The sequence below is a fragment of the Argentina silus genome (assembly GCF_951799395.1).
Source record: "Argentina silus genome assembly, chromosome: 6".
NCBI classification, from domain to species: domain Eukaryota; kingdom Metazoa; phylum Chordata; class Actinopteri; order Argentiniformes; family Argentinidae; genus Argentina; species Argentina silus.
Window position 1 is genome coordinate 7,004,735 of NC_139660.1, and position 24,071 is coordinate 7,028,805.

Sequence of the window (24,071 nt, forward strand, 5' to 3'; positions counted from 1 at the left end):
CCGTTTTACGGCTGTTGATCTCCGCCCCTTTTCTAAAGCAGGCGCGACAGTACCTGGTAAAAGGTGTTTGAACTGAGCTAACTCGCATTGCGTGTGGTTCCTCACAAGGTAAGTAAGTTGACTAATTGAAAATACCGCTAAATGATGCATGTGTTCTGTGCATAGCTAATGCGTTTCGACACGATTGGCAATTTTGAAAATGCAGCACAAATGCAGCACTTTTTCTTGTGGAAGTCATTCTGTAGGTAATAATATCCACTACAAAATTGTAAGATGCGAGAATTTACTGTGGTTATTTGATAGTAACAGCAATACATTTGATTATTCTTATATGAAAGTAATAATGTAAATCAATGGGTAGGCTAACTGTTTTATGCATTTAATGTTATTTGAATTCAGAAATTATGAGTCAGAGATTTGCATCTAGATTTGCGTGCGCGTGTTCATATCTGGTTACCTGTCCTGTATGGCATCCAATAAATCATGTTTCATAACAGGGTCAACCAAGCATAGCTTTGTGCTCTTCCTCTTTGTCACAAATCTATCCAACATTTACAGGAACAATGAGCAAGACAATAGTGAAGTGGTCAAGAGTGGAACTATTGTGCTGATTTTCACTACCTTCTTTTGAGATAAGACTAGAGACCAGTCAAACTGGCGATGGCGTAAGGATGACAGTAGGGGGGGGGGTACTAACATCACCTCTATGTTACAGGACACTATTGTGGATGGAGGGAACACAGTCACAGGGGAGACATGACACAGCTCTGGCCTGGTTCACAGAGTTCCAACTGGACTGTGTCATCAAGAACGGGGTAGTTCCAGAATGGTTCCATGGTATAATTTCCAGGAAGTAAGATCTGAAACTATCACTGTCATGTGCCATAGGAATGCAGTAGTGGGACTTTTTCCTATAGGTCATTAAGATAGGCAATAGTCTGATGCTTATGATTATGATAAGACTAGTGTCACCAGCTGTGTAACATGAGGCTAGATGTAAACAATATTGTTGTTTTAAAACAATGAAGGATTCAGAGTCATTATATTTTGTAAATTGAAATCGGCCAATTCCAAACAGACCCCTAACCCACTTGTGGAAACATGAGAGGATTTGACAGGTGGACAATATGGTAATTGCTCCACCTTCCCTTCTGTTAGGCTTGGTGGAATTATACACCATATTGTTTACACTTATCCAGTCCTCTCAGATTTCCACAAGGTCATAGGGGATGAGTAAAGGTCAGTTTGGGATTCAAAGCTAACCAGCTGTCCTGTCATACTGTTGTTCTGTCTGTCATACTGTAACATGACCATTTTCATTTGACTGCAGGGCGGCAGAGGAAATGCTACTGTCCAAGCCTCCAGGCTACTTCCTGATCCGTGTTAGTGAGAGCAGGATAGGATATACACTCTCCTATCGGTAACTCACTGACTATGGGAGGACTATGATCAAGTGATTGTTTGTTCAGCTCATATATGAAGCAGACTGGGGTCAAACACTCACATACTTGAGCCTGCACAGTTTGCCTGGTACAATAATGGAACTAATGAATAGTCTCAAAAGTGTCAGTCAATCGTACCTCAAATGCGTTTTGACATATCTATTTGACACAGGTCTGTTATAAAGGATAGCCAACCATGAGAGAGAACTTTTATTGAACTCCACACCTATCGCTCCCTCCCTGACCATTTCCTTGTTCCTCCTTGTCATTTCTCTTCAGCTGTGTACGGTAGTTCAAAGTCCCGCACTTCCTTATTTTCCCCTCCCTCTCTACATCTAGTGCAGAGGACCGCTGCAGGCACTTTATGATCGACCCTCTTAAGGATAACTATTACATCATCGTAGGTGAAGACATGCATCACAGGTCACTGCAGGACCTGGTGGACTTTCACCGCAGAGCTCCCATCATGCCTTTTAACGAGCGGCTGACGGTGGCCTGTGGACAGGTGAGATACTGAGTTTGGTTACACACACACACACACACACACACACACACACATACACAAAGGTACCCAGAATATGATATGAATGGCATAAACACTGAACGAGGTACACCACAAAATATTTATGTTCAATTGGTGTTAATTATGAGCTTGTGAACAGTGGAGTAGCATCACAGAATCTGTTACAATAATAAACCTAATCTTTCATCTATTTTGTTTGTGTTCCCCTTACAGGTATCAAAGGACAAGGTAGATTATGCTGAACTTCTATTTACCAAAAGGACCCCCATGAACCCTATTACTGGTCTCCCACCGAATAACCCCCTACACACAAACAATAACACTCACCTGAGACCATCAGAGGACACACGGCCCTCCCTCCCACAACGGCCCATTATAATGAGGGACTCTGTCCCGTCTCCCAACGCTAGCAAAACACCAACAGCCACAAACAGCCATCCACCCAGACTCTACCCCTGCCTGGAGACTGAACTACCTGCACTGATCTTCCACAACTCAGCCACGGTGATTACACTGGACTATCATAGTGAACATTTGTTTGTTAGGTGGGATGGGACTAACATCTTTACCTTTATGTTGAGAGAATGAGATGTTGATGCTGTTGCAAATGTACTGCACATTGTATTGAGGTTACCTACTTTGGCTTAGAAAACATCTATCTGCATTTCAACTTTTAGTTAGCAGTAGATTTCTTGAATCCACTAGGGTCAAAAACTGTTCTTACAGTTTCTCCATTCTGTATATTCCAGGTGGATGTTGTCAAGCCAGTGCCATTGCCCAGGAAGATTCACCTTGTCAAAACTGTCCAAGCTGACCGACCTCCAGAGCTGCCTGCCAGAGGTCCACCACTACCACAGAAGAGGGATCAGCCCAGCAATGCACCTGATGGACCCCCAGCGTCCAGGGTAGTGTCTTCAGAGAGAACACTGACCCGCCCAAACCACAGTGAGGACCACATCCCAAACTCCAACCCTAAGCCCAACCCCAACCCCAACCAACAGAAGAACCAGGATGTAAAGTCAGCTGTCATCAACCTGACCCACTTAAAAAATAAGTTCCACAAGAAGAGAAGTACCTCCCAGGAGCACATGTATGCAGAGATTTCTGCGGAGGCTGAACAGGGCCAGCACAGGCGGCAGGATCTGGCAGCCCTGGAGGCCATGAACAGAGACAGGGACATGGATAAGGAGACTGAGAATGAATACCAGGAGCTTCCAGGAGAGCAAGTTAATGGTGTTTTATCCAACACTGGTGTTACTCTCAGATCGGCGGCCAATGGCTTTCCACCAGAGTATCTCCAACCTCCTCCATTTGCTCCTGGCTACTGATACCCACTTCTCTACCGACAGAGTGGACTGCTTTAGGGATGGATGGAAGGAGGGAGAGGGAGGTCTGTTGAAGGTTAATGTGACTGAGGGTTGGGAATTGGTTAGGAGTTGGTTCTGGATTCACTGAGACTGAATATTTCATTTTACATATGACAGATTTCTTAAATTATATGTTTGACCACTATTTGCAATAACTGTGTTAGTTACTAGGCTGGTTTGTTTCTGAAATGTTTTTTGTTTTTTTCATATGAAACTGACAGATTTACTGTGACAATGGCTATTCTCTTTGCACACCATTGAAAGTTGTAGCATTTCACATTTGTTTTATTTGCCATTTTATGTAAGAAAATCATAGTGACTGTGCTATCATTAAAATGACAACATGTTAAATAAAGCTATTTACTTCTGTCTACCTACAAGTGTGTGGGTGGCATTGATATGTAAACAATTTAACAGGGTTAAGTATGAGACAGGGGGTGGACAAACTGGTTTGACAGTTCGTTTGGAAAATACAGGTGGTTGGGTAGGCATTCAGATTTATTTCCGCATGCATATGGATTTATCTACTTGGTACTTGGTTCTATCTACTTACACACTTTTGCTGTCGACTTTAGACTATAACATATACCATATGTGATGAATTCTGTCACGCTGTGTCCATTTATAATATGCGTCTCTATAGCTGATGGTTATATGAATTGTTCTTTTATGAAAGAGTATATCGAATTAATTTCAGTAATGACCCTCATTGCCCAAATAAATTATTTGGGATAAGCTGTGGTTCTGTGTTGGTCCCAAAGGTCTGCTGCATTCCCAGGCCCTATAAACATACAATGTTATGTCTCCTTCATAGAACAATAGATCTATTGTTTGAATATGTCTACTACTTGAATCAGAAGCACACACACTAATCATACACTGACCTTTTCAATTACTCCTTATGCATTTGGCCTGGACACACTGGCTGCATATAAATAGTCTATTGTGGCCTCCTCTCCTTTATCTAATCTATAATTCACTACAAAATAGATGAAAGCTTTAATTAACGATATGCCTCTTTAGAATTTGCAGATGTACTAAAGAAGATGAGGAGCCTCACTGTGCGAGTTTATTTTCCGATCAGCTCTCCGGTGTTGGCTGTGCAGTGTTGTGGGGCGAGGCGCCGCTTGGCCAGGTAGGCGCGCAGAGGTGTGGTACCCCTTGCAGGCGTCTCCTCAATAAATCACTCTCTCTGGTGTGTTCAGTCCCCTAGTTAGCAAACGCAACAGTTACTAAATTCGTTCTAGTTAGTTATTTGCACTTTTGAGCTGTTTGTTTTCCGCTATGCCACCGAGTTCACCGCCGGACACTCCGACCGGTCTGGAAAAGGCTATTAGATATGAGCTCTGCAAAATGTTTTGTGTTTTACTGTTTTTCACATTTTATTTGTGTTTCTGATGCTGCTCTTATTCTTTTTAATGTGTTTTGTTTTACAGTTTCTACTTTTTTTATTTGCATATATGTTTTATCTATTTGTAAAACACTTTGTAACACTATTTTAAAAAGGTGCTATATAAATAACATTTTTATTATTATTATTATTATTATTATGCGATTTGAGGGTATTGAGATGCACTGTCAAACCCAGACAAAGCATCATTTGTGAGGAAGACCACCATCTAGTGGTAATAAATGCCTCATTACAGGTTTTCCTGATTTCTGAAAGTGAAAATTATCCCTAAAAGTAGTTAGCAGTCATTTACTAAAACAGGTTTCTATGCCAAGATGATTGTCCTATGAGCAACTAGGGACATGGCTTATAAACGGTAACAGTGACTAACAGTAACCATGTTTTTGGAATACACCCCAATCCTGTCCCAGGACTTCAGGATCCATGATCGGAATGACTAACCCACCGGGAGGCGGTAGTATGACATCATCAACCAACCCTGCCTTTACGTGCCAGGAATCGTTTGCAAGCTGTTGTTACTCAAGGAAGTTGCTTCTATTACTATATGAATTCGTAAAAGGGAGCAAAAACTACTGTAGATCATTGAGTAATTTGCGAGCGGAGAAAAGACAGCGTGTTCAATATTGCTACAAGACCCGAAACAATGTCTTTCATCCCAGGACAGCCAGTGACTGCTGTTGTGGTAAGTTTGGGAAGAACGACCCTTCATTCAATAAGGCATCCATTGTCCATTCCAGGCCTGGCTTTCAATCAGTGTCTCCTTCTATGTAAGAAATATGTAAAATATGTAAACTATTGTCATTTACTCAGAATGTCTGGTTGACTGTAGTATTACTATATGAGTGTAACATTGTATCACGTAGACAATGTAATGTTCGAATTTATCAGTTTCAAAATGGTTATATTGTAACATTGTAACTGTTACTAAAACACGCAGGGAAGGTAACAGCTCGGCGATATAGAATGTTGCTGCGTTCTTACGACTCTTTTTAAACGTGCCTCTTGTTTCAGATGAGATCAATGTTAGGTGTAGCTATTCGTATGGAGTACAGTCGGTAGCAAGCTAGCATAGCCAACTTGTCAGCTAGCATGGAACGGAACTCTGTCAGAGTAGGGCGTGGGCGTCACCCAGGTTTGGTCTCCACTGCTACCTGAGATAACAGAGCATGCAGCAGCCAAGCTGAGTGTTGACATACCTGTAACTATTGAATGTGTCTTGCCCAATACTTGTCTTTAAAAAAAAAAAAAAGAAACATGCCTCACAACGCACTGTTTATAGCTACCAAACATCAGCCAGCCCAGGAATATTACTCATGTAATTGCAGAGTGGCAAATGCTAGTAGTTGAAACTAAGCCTTAGGCCCTGGATATTATACAGTAGAGAATATGCCTACAACGCTGATCTGACACTACCATTTATGCCATTGACTTGGCGGTCAGCTGTCTGCTGTAATATACTGTATTTTTACGTTTTTATTACCATGTTGTCAGCATTAAGAACCTCAGACCCTCCAGATGATGGCTGGCCACTCTGACTCTACAGTTAGGCCTAGTGTAGACATCATTGTACTGCATCAACCACACGAGTGAGTGTCCAGTTATTCACCGCCACACAGATGGGCTTTGTGCTGACAAGTGCTGTGACGTCCTGGTGCCAGAATCTAACGTCTGCTTTGATGAGAGGGCAGCTGTTTCGAAGAGCCCAGGGGCTGTCTGGGAGTGCCGGACTGATGAAAGATCTGTGTCCCCCAGTGAACTGGTCTGGTGGCAGGGGGACATTCTTAAAGGGGGGCACAGCGCATACAGATAGATGATGGGGTAGACTTAACACTCAGTTTACACTGAATGAATGATTGCAGTCACCCCTTTCAAGATGCCCTGTGGCTCTTGCTGTTGTTTGAACAAGTTATTCACTGCATTTTTGCAACATATATTGTGGGGGTAGAATGGGAATATGGAAATGCACTGGGTGGTGGTAGAAATGCAATGAAAAGTGAAATGCTCAGAAATGATCTTTCTCAATGTTCTTGTGTGTGTTTATAGCAACGAATTGAAATCCTCAAACTGCGCCAGGGTGAGCACTTGATCCTGGGCTTCAGTATCGGAGGGGGAATAGACCAAGACCCAGGCCAGAACCCCTTCTCAGAGGACAAGACTGACAAGGTAACAGTGACGCACATGGACATGCTTTCTAAGGGGCTCCGGTGTGATCCTCGACACTTCTCCCCAAAGTGAGGACCTGTTATTAAGCTAAAGATTGGTGCATGTAAGAAAGTAAGAGATATGGTAGAAAACTCCCTTTAGCCCAATCAATCCATTTTATGCGTGAGGGGGAGTGAAGGAGGTTTACACTTTGAGGAGGAGGATTAAGAATCAGACATAATCGGACTGCAGCCTAGCAGTTCTCAGTAAGTTGAGCTCTATCTGGTGAAACTCCTTTTACAGTGGTGAGGTTGCAGAGGGGCAGGACTGAACACATACCTGAACCCTCAGGTAGAAACTATCCAGAGTTCAGACACAGGTGACTGATGTCGTATACAAGCAAAGACAAACAGTGACACTTTACACTACGGTTATTATATTAAAGAGTTGTGAAGCGACACAAGTTTTTGGATGTAGATGTGAAAATAATGGACCTATCTCTATTTTGTCTTCTCTTATTGTTTGGCATATTACATATGTATCTGTGCGATCACAGGGCATCTATGTGACACGGGTGACCCCGGGTGGACCAGCAGAGGTGGCAGGCCTGATGATGGGGGACAAGTTAATGCAGGTATGTACAGTACAGTGAGCCTATAGACCCTGGAACACTGCTCTGTGGTTTGTTTTTGACTCCCATGAATGCCTGTTTCGTTCTTATTGGTTGATTTCCACAAGATGGCGCTGTTTACAATAACTCAGTGGTTATTGAACTGCGTTGTGTGTCCATGGTACACTATTCACAGCGTCTTGATATGGCACATACCTGCCCTCCGACGAAGAGGATGTCCTCTTGGTCTAACGGTGTAGACGTTTGGGTTTGGCGAGTACTTAGTAATACGTTTTTTCCCTTCTCCGTTTTTTCCCTTCGTATCTTTTTCTCCACTAGGTGAATGGCTGGGACATGACTATGGTGACTCACGATCAGGCGCGTAAACGACTCACGAAGAAGAACGAGGACGTGGTGCGGCTACTGGTGACCAGGAAGTCGCTGGAAGAAGCTGTCAGACACTCCATGCATTAGCGTTGACCCAGTGACATTGTAGACATAGGCTTTTCTCCCACGCTACCCGTGGTTGTGGTCAGTTCCATTTCAATTCAGTCGATGAAAAGCTAATTCAAAAACAGAATTGTTTAAATTCATTGAATTCTTTCAATTATGTTCACTTCCTGAATCATTGGAGTTGACCACAACCCTGCTCTTACATATTCCCAAACAGGGCACAATCTATTGTATGTCCCTGCAATTCATCAATGTCAGGTATTTGGGAACAATAATGACTTCATGAGCTAGCCTAAGCATAACTTTGTCCATAATACGGTAGCAAGCACAATTATTATTACCGATGATGCTTTTGACATCTTGATTTGGTTAATAATTATTATGGTTTGATGTACTGTACATGTTTATCAAGTCAATGTATTTACAAGCCAAAGGAAAAAAAATGCCAACAATCTGTAGATTGATAAATGTGACCGATAACTACTCATTTCTGTTTTTTTAGTGGCAAAGATGCAACAACGCATCCTCCCTTATAGATAATCCATTGAGGCCTGTTTCATCTGTTTGTATGTCCTGTCTGTTGGAATTTAATGTATGGCATTAACAATGTTACACTTAAGTGCTTAACACTAATCTGTGTTTTGAGAAATGAATTAATATGACAGAATCCTCATTTGGGTAGGATGATGTATTGTCTGGGCTCTGTTTTCGGTATCTATATCCACATTGCGCAACCACCAAAGCAACCAGCACAACTAAAATTGCTTACTTTCTACTTCATTTTACACTACTTATACTCTGTACGGTATACCTACCAAATGATTGTGCAAGACATTTCTCTTTTGATCATCTGGGTGATACTTAAGATCAACTATCTTTTTAAATGTGATAACTTAAGTGCCTTCTTTCTCAGGGTCAGGTAGATAAGGTTGCATGTTGGATGTTGATTAGGTTGTTTGTTTGTGGTTTCATCATGAGCAAATACACTCTAGTTGCACACTGGAATAGTTTGGACCAAGGTTGATGGATCTTATGAAACAAATGAAACTCCACCGCAGCCTTCATTTACACTCTTGTGATAGTACCACTAACCATGACAGAACCAATAGTGTTTTTGTATTTCACTCTTTTTCCATACCTTTATGCTTTCCATGATATGTAGACTAGACACCTTCTTCTTTACTGCCTCAGCCATGTATTGCACAGCGATGCTTCACTGATTCCAATGTTATTAATTCCTATTAAAACAGATCAAAAATCCCAGAGAGTATTGTTATACTATTTACAGTGGTACTGTACTTTCATATATACTGTACCTGTACATGCAATTGTCCTTGTTTGTATGTTTAAGATTTAATATTATGTATGGCTTTGTACTCATAATATCCTTTGAATTGGGAGAAGAACATTATTTAGTTGACAGTGATGGAAAGCTATTCTACATTCAACTGAGTAAATGAATTGAACCCTTAAAAAACTGCCCATGCTTTTGATATATGCATGAATTGTGTACTCATTTCATATGGGAATTTTAAAAATATTGTTACTGTATTAGTTTTCTTTGTAATTAGTTCTTTCAAAACACAAACGGTATTGGGACAACGATGATATTACCATTTTGGCATTTGATTGTATACTTTTGGAATGTTCTTTAACATAAAGGAAAAAAAATCATAAGAACGTAGTCTGGACTCATTATTTATTATTTGATTATTTTGTTCAGTCACTTGTTGACAAATGGTGAAATTCATTTTTCATCTATGGTACATTTTTCTTGACCGGCATTGCCTTATTGATCACCATAGACTTTTATTAACCTTCTGTGGCCAGTTTGAAAGTAATCAGCTGACATTTGAAAGCAGAAAATCTATTAGCTGACCTTTGGCTGTGTACTCACTCATTTATATATATATATTAAGAGTTTCTTCGCTTTTATCTCTTGATATTGGCACAACTGAAAATAAACACTCCACCTTTCAACTCAATGCGTGGAGACAAAACCTGATGCACCATACTGAGTGTCCCTAAATAAACCTCAGATATTATCTGGGCACCCCTGAGCCCCATCATCTTCATCATTGACATCCACTAAAGCATCCTTTTATTCATGGCTGCTATTAACAAAAGTCATAGACATGGCATTATCTTCCCCTTGTAATCATCCTACTAATGAGTTGTATATATATATATATGCCATTTAGCTGACAATTTCATCCAAAGCGACTTACGTTGCAGTGAGTGCATACATTTTTAAGTATATATGGTCCCAGAGGGAATCAAACCCACAACCATTGTTAGCGCAATGCCCTGCCAACTGAGCCACAGAGGACCACAATTGTGCTCTGAGAAGAGGTGCCTGGGATAGACAGGTGGGTAAATGTCTAAAGCATTTTGTGTTTGTCGTCCAAAAATATCACATGGGTGGGTGATCGATATAGTGTGAGGCTTAGCTAAAATCTCCCTTTGAGAAATAATTGATGAGGAAACCCTGTGTGTGTGTGTGTGTGTGTGTGTGTGTGTGTGTGTGTGTGTGTGTGTGTATATATATAATCTTTCACGTGAGTGTGTGTGTACGTGCGTGCATGCGTGTGTGTGTGTTGTATACAAGCTTTCACGTGTGTGTGTGTGTGTGTGTGTGTGTGTGTGTATGCGTGTGTGTGTGTGCGTGCGTGTGTGTACGTGTGTGAGTGTATGTGTGTAAGTGTGAGCCTGTTGACATTAACACATGTTTTTGGTTGTCTCATGTCTTACATTTTGGTTATAACACAGAAGGAAGCATGCTCCATTCCACTTACTTACAGATTCCCCAGAGGATCAGAAGGTGTTATGTTGAGTTTTATAGTGGTTGCACACAGATTTCAGCTAGAAATCACAGTAACTCACAACCAGAGCGGGGGCTCTGTTCACACCAATATAGTTTGATTGGGCCATATTGTTCACAACATTAGCACATTGCTTGTTGCTAGGTAACTGATGGACGGTTTCGGCTTAATGACAGAGAGAATCACCACCCAACTCAACTCCATCTCAAGAGATACTCATTTGCAAAGATATAGTACATGTTTTCTACCATGAACACATGCTAAACATTATAGAGTGTTATTTTTGTTTTTCTTTTGAGATTTAATTTCCAACATTCAGAAATGCAACAATTTTTTTTATTTTTTTAAATCTGGCATTTTCATTAAGATACATGAATAAATCCAGTAAAACATTTGAGTAATCCACACTGCACATTATGTTTTGTTCCAATAGCATACCCCTAAGAATTAAGTAATGTATTGGCCATGCATTCCAATTGGTTTGCTGTTGAGGACATTGGAATGCACACTATCTCCTGCTATTGACATGTTACTCTGTGCAGGAAAAGTGCATAATTACTTATCTAAATGTGGATCAAACACTCCTCCCACGCTTGCCATGGCAGGGGTAGTGGGTTTCCATAGTGATGCAATCTGCTCCCATCACTTTGGAGACAGATGGGAATCATGAAATGGACCACAGCTTCAGATTCTCTGCATTTTTTCAGGAACAAATGCTCCTCATGTACTGTAATTCCTTATAAGAAAACTGTAATAGTACAGCAATGCATAAGGTGTAGCAGCTGGTGGACAAATGCTAGCCAAAAAGTATTGCCTTTTTTTCAAAAACATTGTTTTCAGAATATTAATCTGTAAGTCCCTTACATACCTTGACAAAGGAAGATCAAGAAAGAAAGGAAGAAGAAGAAAGGTATTGTTACATGCCCAAAACAACCATCACAGACTAATTGTCCTTCTGCCATGACCCTACAATTCCAATGGAAATTCCACATTTTGAAAGAAAAAGCAGTGATATTACAGTGAAATATTCCCGATGAAAGTGAAATTGGGATGGCCAGATTTCGGTCATTATGGTTCATGGTTCAATCGGAGAACAGGAATTCAAGATTTCAGCAGAAGAATTGCAAATTAGAGAGAGGTGACAAACTTTCTTATTACAAAAGGAATAGAACAAAATGACCGAAAGGGCCTTAAATATCTACTTTGGCTCTTGTCAAACATTGCATCATATTTGGAGGATGGTATTGACATGTGTCTTTTATTCAAAGGCATTCAGGCACGTCCTGTGGTCTAGTTTATCCTTAAAGCACCTGTGATGCTTTTGGCTGCTATATCGTTCTGTCACCATCACCTCAATATACAGTAAGAGCCCATCTCAGAGATGAATTCACAGGCCAAGAACTAACTAGTTTCATAATGAGGATATTCACCTTTTTCTTAATTTGTCAATATAGCCGTGTGAGTACAGTATTGCATGACTTTACCCACTCTACACCTCAAATACCCTCCATTGCTTCACCTTGACAGTTTTAATAGTATAGAAATACTGCCTATAGTCAATGGCATGAGGGAGAGCCATATGGATTTGAATATAGACTTGTTGGAATCACTGTGGAAAGTTGTTGCACATCAACATTGAAATAAAGCGTGTATACACAGAGGGCCTACAACGATATGCGTGGGTGTTAGAGTGGGAAGTTACGAGTTGAAGGTTACAAATATATGTGTCCCTGGAGCCACATAGAGCAGACCCCGAGCAAGTGCTGGGAGGCAGGTTGTCATGGTAATAAAAGCAGTTTGTATGCATCTTTCACCCCTCTCTATCTCTGTCTCTATCATTCCCTCGTACCCCCCCTTCTCTCTCTCTCTCTCTCTCTTTCTCTCTCTCTCTCTCTCTAAGTTCCAATATTCCATATTGTCTGATTAGAAAATATCTCAACATCAAAAACGAAATAATGTAAACCTCACAATCACCACTATAGTAAGAATAAGTGCATTAGCCACTCATTGGTCAAGCAATTATGAAAACCATTAGACAGCAAATGATCTCTCTCTTGCCATTAGTGCAATATCATAAATGTTAGTGATAGTAGGATACCCCACTCTTGTACTGAGGTTTGGCGTTTTGGACGGGCAGCAGATGTCTTCTCTTCGCGCCTGAAGAATCCTTAACCTCTTCCCTCCCACGCAGACCTCTTCTCGCTTTCGAGGCGTTTTTCTATACCGCTGGAGGGCTGAAAGGAGGAAAAGCGTGTAGTAAAGAGGAATTAACAGACGAAGTAGTGATATCCGAGGAGGAGAAGGTTTCACTTGTGGGTTTCTTCAACAGCCTAATGATAGAGTGGAAAGCAAGCAAGCGGAGGAATTGATAAACCCCTGTGTGAAGCGTCTTGAGAGAAGGTATGGCAATTCATCTTTAATGTTATTTTTTTTCCTTGGTTTGAATTGACATTGTATATTTCCCAAATTCGTTTTCTCTTGTCAACATTGTATTTTCTGACTTCACTCTCACTTCTCTTTTTAGGCAGTATGATTTCATAACTCCGTTTGTAGCACTTAACTTAATCATCTAATCAAGTGGCATTCTGAGTTTATTATACAATTTTGAAGTTTGTTTGATTATTCATTGAAGAGTGAAGGACCACCAGTTGAAGACGCTCTGCTACAGGACTTGGACCAGAGGAGCCCATGACTACGTCTTAATCCACAGAGAGAAGCATCAGAAACAGGGTATCTTTTTCACTTTATTCCTCTCAACTTTATGAAATATAAAAAATATCGGTATACTTGTAACCTTTATCATAAAAGGGACAACAACCTTGACATTAAATATCTGAATGAATGTGCTGGTTTATTGTCTTGTATTGTATTGAAAGTCAAGTTTGTAAAGAAAAAAAAATACATTTCCTTTTTACATTTCTTTTTTAAGAGAAGTGGTGATAAGTAGGCAGATGGGCAAGAGAAGATGAAAGGCAGGGGAAGTGGATAGTTGGTGGACAGCAGTGGTGTAAAGTAACTAAGTATTAGTACTACGTTTTTGGGGTATCTGTACTTTATATATCTGGCAACTTTTAGTTTTACTCCAAGAAAATGTGTAGGCTACTTTTACTTTGATACATTACCTGTTACATCTGCATGAAATCTGTCCAATCATGACAGCGCTCCGATCAGGACAGTGGCTGAGACTCAGGACAGTGGCAGGGGAGGGAGAGTTGAGTATACAGAGGGGTTTAAGGGGGTTTGGTGTGGGTTGTTGTGAGACTCTCCCTGCTTGTGGCTAGCACAGAGCTTTGTAGTGTGTCTATGTGTGTGTGTGTGTGTGTGTGTGTGTGTGTGTGTGTGTGTGTGTGTGTGTGTGTGTGTGTGTGTGTGTGTGTGTGTGTATGTGTGTGTGTGTGTGTGTGTGTGTGTGTGTATGTGTGTGGAGAGCAACTAGGGGTGTGAAGGTCATCTCTGACCAGTTGACAGAGCGTTTCATGTCTGTCTGCTTATGAGATCAGCACAGTGTCACCTACAGCCACTCAGACCCTGAGGCTCTGGACAGTCAGACCACTTCTGGCATTGTATAGGATTATATCTAGGATTGGAGTGTTTACAAGAGACCATGAGTGGTGAGTATGCTAATGGTAAAAGAGTGAAGTGCTGTAAGTCAGGTTGTGATGATAGACCATTGGAGATGTATTTGTATGCATAATAACCCAGCTGCTTTGTCAGTTTAACTCAATCTCAGACTCACGATTTTTTTTAAAGTGACAATCTGTCACCAATTTGTGTTGTTTGTGAGTTTTGGAGGTATTTTACATGTTTTGAATGACCCAGTCTACCATTAGATACTGATGTCGGGGAGGGGCAGCACTCGTGCACAACACTACACCACATTCCACATTAGTTTGCTGTTCAGCACCTGATCAGCCAGAGGAGGATGGGTCCCCCTTGGAATCTGGTTCCTCTCAAGGTTTCTTCCTCCCAGGGAGTTTTTCCTTGCCACTGTGCCCAATGTTTTTTTCCCCTCTGGTGAGTTTTTGTTGGCTTCCTTTTTAGGGGTGTATGATTCGGCGTTAGTTCATATTATTCGCATTGTATTTATTGTTTATATTGTTTGTACTGTTCTTCTTGTAAAGCACTTTGAGACAATTGTCTTTGTAAAAAGCGCTATACAAATAAATGTGATGTGGTGGTGATTTAAGTGTAGCACAAAACCAAAGAACTCACTGTCCCTGCATATATTAGCATGGTAGTTTGAAGAGGCTTTTTCGTTAGGCGTGAAATACTATTTCCCTAACGAGATGGGGCCATGCCTGTGCTGAGAAAATGCACTATAATTCTGCTAGACATGCTTTTGATTGCAGCTTTGTTGCCACAATAGTAGTAGTCAGCAAGAAATGTCTTCAGCAGATAAGTGTATGACACATACAAGTCTTCACCTATACAAGACCTTACACAAGTCTGTTCATATACTGTTTGATAAGCCATTTCATTGAAGCCACTGGGGCAACTGTACACACAAGCTGCCTGATACTGCAGCTGCATTGCTACAGCTGAGCCCTGTGAGGAGGCAACATCCAGGGAGTCCCAGCTCACTGATGTTTGGCACACGCAGGTTAGGTGCTCATGCAGCTTTAATACCTCTCTGCTGGGTGTCTGGGACAGAGGTGACGCTGCCTGCCTGCAGTGGCATCACTAGACCTGGGCCTCAACTCTAAATGTATTGAAATCCTAGCAATACTGTACCTGTCTGCCTGCCTGCCAGCCAGCATGGGTGGAGAGGCAGGGCATGTTATACTGTAGGAATCCTTCCCCTGAGCTACGGTTGGATAGTGGGATATTGTGGATGGCTTGCCTGGCTCACATGGGTTGCCGACAGCACAGTACAGATCTGGGATCAGTCTTGTAGGTAGCTCAGCTAAAAGGGGATTTGAATATCAGAACAATTATTTGCATCAACCCTTGCTGCCAATGTGGCTGCTGAATTACTATTCAATGTATAGGAATTGTCAGATCAGCAGTCACGCCACTGTATATCCATCTGAAAGAAAGGTAAAGACTATGGTAAATATGTAATAAGTGAATTCCCTTTGGTCATTTGTACAGTATGTGGTATAAAGATCTGATCGCTCTCATTTTCCAGAAGACATTTATTTAAACAGCTAGTCTAAGCTGGCACATTGAACAGGCAGCACAGTAATGATTTGCAGCATGTAATGAACCAAACCATCCAACTCTTCTCAAGAGGAAATCCATTAGAATAATAACACCATGGTAAAACTGGAAAAATGATTTAAACCACCTATTTATGCACACAATGACCACACCCATTAACCATACTGTACAGGCGGAGGTTAATACAGTAGGACTCATTCGCTGCAGTTGTATGGGGCTTTTTGTCTCATTGTAAAGCAGTGTGAGTACAATTTTGTATCAGACATTTTCTCTTGATCAAAGTCAGTACTACAATGTTGCTGCTTTCAAACACTTGAGTCATACAGTTGTAAGAATGTGGGCACTATTTTCCACGGTGGTGAGAGTACCATGGAGTGCCTACACACAGTTGAATTTTTATATTACTATACTGACAGCAGGCTGAATGATCGGATCAGTTCAAAGGTCATTATCTCAGTAGCTATCTTCTCGATGGGGATTCCATTGTTATTATGAACAGACACACAGTGTGTGTGTGTGTGTGTGTGTGTGTGTGTGTGTGTGTGTGTGTGTGTGTGTGTGTGTGTGTGTGTGTGTGTGTGTGTGTGTGTGTGTGTGGGTATGTGTGTGGGTGTGTGTGGGTGGGTAGGTTGGGGTTCAGAACATACTGTAGCAGAACACTAATTTCTCTCCTCTCCTCCAGTTTCTCACGAAACCTGCCTGCTGGACCAGGTGTTGGAGCTGATTATGAATGAGAAGCCTGCCAACGCCACCAGCCTTTTCTTGAACGAGGACTCAGACAAGCCCCCCGTCCCCAAGCGAGGCCCCTGGCACCGGCTACGTAGGGCCATGGAGAAGAGAGCGACCACTGTAAAGGACAGGATGAGCTCCATCACCAGGGAGAGTGTGAAGGCGTTCCTACGTCGTAACCTCTTTGTGCTCTTCACCATTGCAGCAGTGGCTCTGGGTGAGTAGAGGAGAGGAGACTTCCTCATATTGGTTCATGGAGAGTTTTGTCATTTTACACGTGTTGTGCATTGAGTGTACGCTAAATGACTAGGCATAAATGATCTTTTAATTTTTTTTTAAACATTATAGTAGGTTATTCCTTGTTTCTGATAAGTACAGTAACTATCAACAGCCATTAGTGGTAAATATGTTGGCTAAATGCCCATTTCTGTGTTATAAAGTTGTGTCAGCTATATTATACAGCTACAGTATGTACAGCAGCCTCATGTCCCTGTGGTCTGTCTGTCTGTCTGTCTGTCTGTCTGTCTGTCCAGGTGTTATGCTGGGTTTTGCTCTGCGGTCCCAAAACCTGTCCCTGAGGGAGATCAAGTACTTCTCCTTCCCTGGAGAGCTGCTGATGAGGATGCTGCAGATGCTAGTGCTGCCACTCATAGTCTCCAGTCTTGTCACAGGTATTGTCATTAAGTCACTGTCATTCAGTTATTGGAATTGAATTGAATCTCTGTTCTAGGTATTCAAATTATTTTCCAGAGGGTGTGCAGGCTTTTTATTTCAGCCTAGAACTAACATACCTAAATTCAACTAATCAAGGACTGAATTGATTGGATTGAATCATGGATTGAATCAGCTGTGTTAGTGGGATGGAACAAAAGCCTGCACACCCTGAAGAGTACTGGTGTATGATATATAAATAATCACCCATGATTGCTCTTGATTATCAGAAATACAATGCTTCTCCCTGCAGGTATTTCTGCTTTGGACAGCAAAGCCTCAGGTAAGATGGGCATGCGGGCAGTGGTCTATTACATGGTGACCACCATCATCGCAGTCTTCATCGGCATCGTCATGGTGATGATCATCAAGCCAGGGAAGGGCAGTAGGGACATTCCTGTGACCTCCAGCGGCAAAATAGAGCCGGTACAAGCAGCTGACGCATTCCTGGACCTCATCAGGTGAGCAGAGATGGTCACGCACACACACACACACACACACACACACACACACACACACACACACCCAAACCCCCAAACCACGGTCAGTGTCTAGGGGCAATGTCACCCTACATCTCACAGATGGATTTAGATAATTTATTGGCCTTTCTGTAGTATGAAGTACAGTAGCAAAACAAAGCTTCCATGTTATTATTTATTTATTTATTTTTTATCTTTCAGAAACATGTTCCCTCCTAATCTGGTAGAAGCCTGTTTCAAGCAGGTAAGGGAGTTCACTTGCTCTCTCTCTCAATAACTACAGTATGAAAGTTACACTTCTGTGTGTTCTTTCTTTAAGGACTGATACTTACAATGTCTTGCAATAAATGATGATCAGTACACATCATTTCACAATATGAGTTATTCAACACTTTGGGCTTTTTCACTGTGTCTCCCAGTACAAAACAGTGTACAAGAAGACCATCCACACCAGGAACGTGACCATTGCACTCAACCTGACTGACTCCCTCAACGCTACAGAGTCTGGCCTTACTGGGAACCTGACCAAGGTGCTGCAGACCATACAGGTGGGTGTTACTATAGACGGATACTATAATATAATAATATATAATATATGCCATTTAGCTGACGCTTTTATCCAAAGCGACTTACATTGCAGTGAGTGCATACATTTCAGTATATAGTATATGGTCCCAGCAGGAATCAAACCCACAACCTAAGCGCCATACTCTACCAACTGAGCCACAGAGGACCACTGTGCTTTAGAGATGTGTAAGAGATATACCTACAGGGATATACAGTGTACCACAGACAAATGCCATAGAGATCATGTATAGCATAGATAGCTGTGTCTGTATCTGTCATGTACTGGGTTGTATTTATTAAACTGTCTAATCTGAATGCAACACTAAAACGGTTCTATTCTATTATATCCTGTCCTTTCCTCATCCAGGAGACGGTGGAGGAGGTGATCCCAATGTCAGGCTCCTCTAACGGGGTGAATGCCCTAGGCCTGGTGGTCTTCTCCATATGTTTTGGCCTGGTCATGGGAAACATGAAGCAGCAGGGACAAGCCCTCAGGGATTTCTTTGACTGTCTCAACGAGGCCATCATGAGACTGGTCGCCATCATCATCTGGTCAGTCAGTGGCAGTCTTGTCTTGGCACAGTAGATATGTTCAAATGTACTAATGCCACTAAGAAATACTGTATACTAAGCTCTCTCTCTCTCTCTCTCTCTCTCACTCTCTCTCTCTCTCTCTCTCTCTCTCTCTCTCTCTCTCTCTCTCTCTCTTTCTCTCTCTCGCTCTCTTTCTCTCTCTCGCTCTCTTTCTCTCTCGCTCTCTCTCTCTCTTTCTCTCTCTCTCTCTCTCTCTCCCTCTTTCTCTCTCTCTCTCTCTCTCTCTCCCTCTTTCTCTCTCTCTCTCTCTCTCTCTCTCTCTCTCTCTCTCTTTCTCTCTCTCGCTCTCTTTCTCTCTCTCGCTCTCTCTCTCTTTCTCTCTCTCTCTCTCTCTCCCTCTTTCTCTCTCTCTCTCTCTCTCTCTCTCTCTCTCTCTCCTTCCCACCCTCCTCCCTCTCTCAGGTATGCTCCCGTAGGCATCCTCTTTCTAATAGCTGGTAAGATTGTGGAGATGAAGGACCTGGCTCAGGTGGGAGGTCAGCTTGGGATGTACACTGTGACTGTGATCATAGGTCTTCTCATCCACGGCTTGATCGTCCTGCCTCTTCTCTACTTCCTGGTTGCCAGGAAGAATCCCTTCACCTTCATCGCTGGTCTGCTGCAGGCTCTCATCACCGCCCTGGGAACATCCTCTAGGTACGATTCACATTTAGCTCAGTGGGCTAACACAGGGTTACCAGGAAGAACCCCTTTACCTTCATCACTGGGTTGCTGCAGGCTCTTATCATTGGCCTGGGAACATCCTCCAGATTGAGATTCTCAGCTTTAATTACATTTTTAACCATTTATAAATTACAACCCTTTTTATACATAGTCCCTCTGTTTCAGGGCACCAAAAGTAGTGGCTTGACAGGTGTTTCTGGTTAGTCAGGTGTGTTCCGTCACATCATTTGTGCAGACATAAGAGAGCTGTCAATGTCTAGTGTTGATTCTAGGCTTTGCAGTTTGCAGTTACAGTTTGCTAAACAAAGTACCTAAAAAGTCTGCAGGAAAATGTGTTTTGATCTGATTATGTCCTTCCCACCCAGCTCTGCTACCCTGCCCATCACCTTCCGATGCCTGGAGGAGAATAACCGCGTGGACAAGCGGGTGACACGCTTCGTCCTGCCCGTGGGTGCCACCATCAACATGGATGGCACTGCCCTCTATGAGGCTGTGGCAGCCATCTTTATCGCCCAGGTCAACAACATGGACCTCAACTTCGGGCAAATCCTCACCATCAGGTAGGCTACACGGAACTCTTCAGACTCAGTAATGTGTAGACATATTGCTATCAATGAGCAGGAACCTTAAACCTACAAGTAATTCTACCTCCATTTTATACAATGATAAAGCAATGAAGAGGCCTATTACTGGAGTTAATGTTATTCCTACATGACCTTGAGGTGAGGAAAATAACACAGAGAGTGGAGTGTATAAGTCATTTTATTGTCAATATTGCACAAAGCCTTTTCCATTGAATTCAAAGCCTCGGGACCATTAGTCCTACAGTGAAGGGAATTGATTTATACTCCTTCATATCCGTATACAGTGTTAATCCCCCACTGACTTCCTAATACATGCATGTGTTTATTCTCTCTGTTATTAAATGATGTCATCGTCACCGCCTCCCCCTCCTCCCCCTCCTCCTCTACAGTATCACGGCAACTGCTGCCAGCATCGGAGCAGCAGGCATCCCTCAGGCTGGTCTGGTTACCATGGTGATCGTATTGACATCGGTGGGACTGCCCACGGACGACATAACACTGATCATTGCAGTGGATTGGTTCCTGTAAGTCTGCCTAAATGTCATAGTGAAGCGGGCAGAGCCCTGCTAGAACTGAACAGACCTGGACTCCTTGCAAAGGTCATTGATGCATAATGCAGATAGATTGGTGGAATTGATGAAGTCTGTTTACAACTGTTTATTACTGTGGTAGGTTTTGTAATGTACATACAGTTGAATACCTCATAATGTTTCATTAGCACAATGGTCAGAATTCCCACCTACTGTTAAAGACATACAAAAACATATTTGTGTGTGTGTGTGTGTGTGTGTGTGTGTGTGTGTGTGTGTGTGTGTGTGTGTGTGTGTGTGCATGCTCGAATGTGTGTGATCTGTCTTATATGGTTGTGTCTATGTACTGTATAGTCAGTTCTATGTGTACAGTACAGTATGTGTGTGTGTACTGATCCACCCGTTCCTCTTCCCACCAGGGACCGCCTGCGGACCACCACCAACGTGCTGGGGGACTCGCTGGGCGCGGGCATCGTGGAGCACCTGTCCCGTCAGGAGCTCCTGAGCCAGGATGCAGAGATGGGCAACTCTGTGATCGAACAGAACGAGAAGCCCTACCAGCTCATCTGCCAGGAGAACGACTCTGTCAAACACCGCAACAGTGAGACCACCATGTGAGAGGCAGGACCCAGAGGGGATTGTATCTGTAAGCCTGGTCTGAAAACAGGCTCTAGGCCTATTCCTTTAATGTTTGTGGATCTGAAGTAATTAGAATAGGTGTAAGCAGCATGACAGGAGATATCAATCAATCAAGCTTTATTTATATAGCGCCTTTCATACAAAATTGCAATACAAGGTGCTTAATGGTAACATTGAAAATACATAAGTACAGAACATACAAGCATACATACATACATACATACATACATACATAAATACATACATATATACATAGAGAATAGAATAGAAATAGAAATAATAATGGATTAAGAGTAAATAATGGTAACTAAAAAGGTGTGTCTTGAAGTTTCTTTCAAAGGTGTTTATGGATTGTGACACCCTAAGCTCATGAGAGGCGAGGACCATAGACACTAAAAGCTGCCTCCCCGTATTTCTTTGTCCTCGCCCCGGGTTTGACTAAAAGACCAGTGTCAGAGGACCTGAGAGGTCTTGATGGACTGTAACCTGAAAGCATATCATTGCACTTCCGTATTGGAAAGCTAGGTGGATCCATCATTACACCTTTCAGGTCCCTTCAGATCTTCAAACACCAAAGAGTAGACTAGGGATTAGTTTTCTGTCTGGGCCACTCATGTATAAAATTCAACTATTTTGTCAGTCATAATCTGGTATCTGAGGGGATTTAGCCATAATGGAAGTCAACATTGTTGTACACTATGACCAGTACTTACAGTAGTGCAAAAAACAGGAAACTAAAAGCCTGTGAATTAATGGAAAATCCATTTGTATTTTCTGTACATTTTGCTGGTTTTATTGCATGGCTTTATTTTTTGTAAGCATCTTTTGGCAGTGAATCTACCTCTGTCATTACCCAAGTATTTACATCAAGGTAATACATATTATTTTCCAAGTTTACGTTTATTTAAGTTTGCATGCAGTTAATCAATTGCATCAATGTGAATGTAAATAGACCTGTATGTTTATATTTCACTTTGGTTTTTATTTCTGTTACTTATTGTTAGGTGGTTTGATATTGATGACATTGTTTTTAGAATGTTTTTTCAATCGATGCTTTATAACAAATATTGCATTTCAGTGTTACTAATGATTTCTACCTGAGCAGATTTTGGTACTAGTTCCCTGCTATTTTACTATCAACTTGTCACAAAAAGCGGAAGGATGTGAAGGTATTATTTTACAATATGCTTGCTTGGTCAGAAAATGAATGTTGATATCATTGGGGCCTTTGATTATGTTTGCTGTATGTTGCACATTTGATTTGGGTCTTTGACTTGGGTTTTTTTCCAATGTTGCTATGGTTTACATAATATTGGTATTAAGACTGTTTGAATTTGCCCTTTTCTGTAGTGAGCTTGTGTTGTGATTGTTTTCTGACTATGTTAGGACAAGATGCATATAGCCAGATATTTCTGTTACTTTATGTTAGAATTCAACACATGAACTTTTCTGTTTATCATTTGGTGCTTGAGAGCACAATCAATCAATCAATCAATCAATCAATCAATTTCAGTAACTTTATGTTCTTTCTGAAGGGATTTTATGTTTGTACATAATTCAAAGACCTATACATATATTTGAATGTTAAATGGAAAAGGTTTTAAAGTAAGTAGTGCATAGTAAAGTTAGAAATGGTTTGCATTGTGGTTGAGAGCATATTAGTAAATTTGTGCTTCTTTTGTTTTACTTAAACTGTTAATTTTAGTTTCTTATATTGGTTGTGAGATTGCTTTTTTGCATTGTCAGTATTTTTGGTTGACAAACGAGTTTCAACAAATAAATGTCTCAGGAATTGACGATCATTGTGTCATTCTGTACATTGTGTGTGTGTGTGTGTGTGTGTGTGTGTGTGTGTGTGTGTGTGTGTGTGTGTGTGTGTGTGTGTGTGTGTGTGTGTGTGTGTGTGCGTGCGTGCATCTGTCTGTCTGCCTGTGCATGGAGATAAAGTGATAGAGAGAGAGACAGAGTTCTCCAGGAGGTGGTGCTGTCCTACTGTCCTTCTCTGCGGGGTTGGTTTGAGGTGATATTATGACGTTATCTATAACAGTAGAACTGGGTCAACGCACAGAACACTAGAAAATGGCTACCCCTGGTGGAGAATATCCTCAGGATTTTGGCGGTAACAAAGATATTCCTTCCTCAGACTTCTGTCATCAAGGACACATAATACGGAGGCACCACCTCTGCAACAGGCCAGTTTCAGCCAGCCTCCCTATTGTTGCCTGCTAGCTTCTGTTCTGATCCTTTGTCGTGAGTTTACGTCAAGTTCTAATTAAGTGTCAAATGAGGTGCTAAAGGAGCTTTAGGAAGCAGCCCAAACTAGGCAGCAGCCCAAACTGTGTTCAGTTAGAAACATTAATCACCTTTTATCTCTGAGTGAAGGTGCTTGGCACCTCAACATCAAACGGTATGCACCCAGGGCAAGTAAACAGAAGCAGCGTGTGGCCTCAGAGAGAGAGAGAGAGAGAGAGAGAGAGAGAGAGAGAGGGAGAGAGAGAGAGAAAGAGCAAGAGAGAGAGAGAAAGAGAAAGAAAGAGGGAGAGAGAGAGAGAGAGAGAGAGAGAGAGAGGGAGAGAGAGAAAGAGAGAGAGAGAGAGAGAGGGAGAGAGAGAGAGAGAGACAGAGAGAGAGAGAGAGAGAGAGAG

General features: G+C 41.8%; 3 protein-coding genes across 5 annotated transcripts; all 3 read left to right on the forward strand.

Annotated features, from left to right (window-relative positions):
* The first annotated feature begins 59 nt into the window (after positions 1-59).
* On the forward strand, positions 60-4,067 carry hsh2d (hematopoietic SH2 domain containing). 3 transcript variants are annotated; one of them, XM_083671356.1, is made up of 6 exons: positions 61-108; positions 716-853; positions 1,331-1,420; positions 1,782-1,947; positions 2,179-2,469; positions 2,715-4,067. In XM_083671356.1, exons 2-6 carry the CDS (start codon positions 729-731, stop codon positions 3,291-3,293), a joined length of 1,251 nt encoding a protein of 416 aa, XP_083527482.1. In that variant the 5' UTR covers positions 61-108; positions 716-728; the 3' UTR covers positions 3,294-4,067. The 3 variants fall into 3 exon arrangements, with proteins under 3 accessions (XP_083527481.1, XP_083527482.1, XP_083527483.1); XM_083671355.1 differs by having other exon boundaries at positions 60-853; XM_083671357.1 differs by lacking the exons at positions 61-108; positions 716-853 and having other exon boundaries at positions 1,345-1,420; positions 1,722-1,947.
* Positions 4,068-5,226: 1,159 nt separating this feature from the next.
* tax1bp3 (Tax1 (human T-cell leukemia virus type I) binding protein 3) lies at positions 5,227-9,208 on the forward strand. Its single transcript, XM_083672259.1, has 4 exons — positions 5,227-5,425; positions 6,787-6,906; positions 7,442-7,519; positions 7,835-9,208. Exons 1-4 carry the CDS (start codon positions 5,387-5,389, stop codon positions 7,967-7,969), a joined length of 372 nt encoding a protein of 123 aa, XP_083528385.1. The 5' UTR covers positions 5,227-5,386; the 3' UTR covers positions 7,970-9,208.
* Positions 9,209-16,617: 7,409 nt separating this feature from the next.
* Positions 16,618-21,405, forward strand: slc1a6 (solute carrier family 1 member 6; the record flags this gene model as incomplete). Its single annotated transcript, XM_083671073.1, has 10 exons — positions 16,618-16,876; positions 17,193-17,330; positions 17,624-17,831; positions 18,051-18,093; positions 18,269-18,397; positions 18,784-18,968; positions 19,413-19,646; positions 20,039-20,233; positions 20,647-20,781; positions 21,207-21,405. Exons 1-10 carry the CDS (start codon positions 16,657-16,659, stop codon positions 21,403-21,405), a joined length of 1,686 nt encoding a protein of 561 aa, XP_083527199.1. The 5' UTR covers positions 16,618-16,656.
* Positions 21,406-24,071: the final 2,666 nt, after the last annotated feature.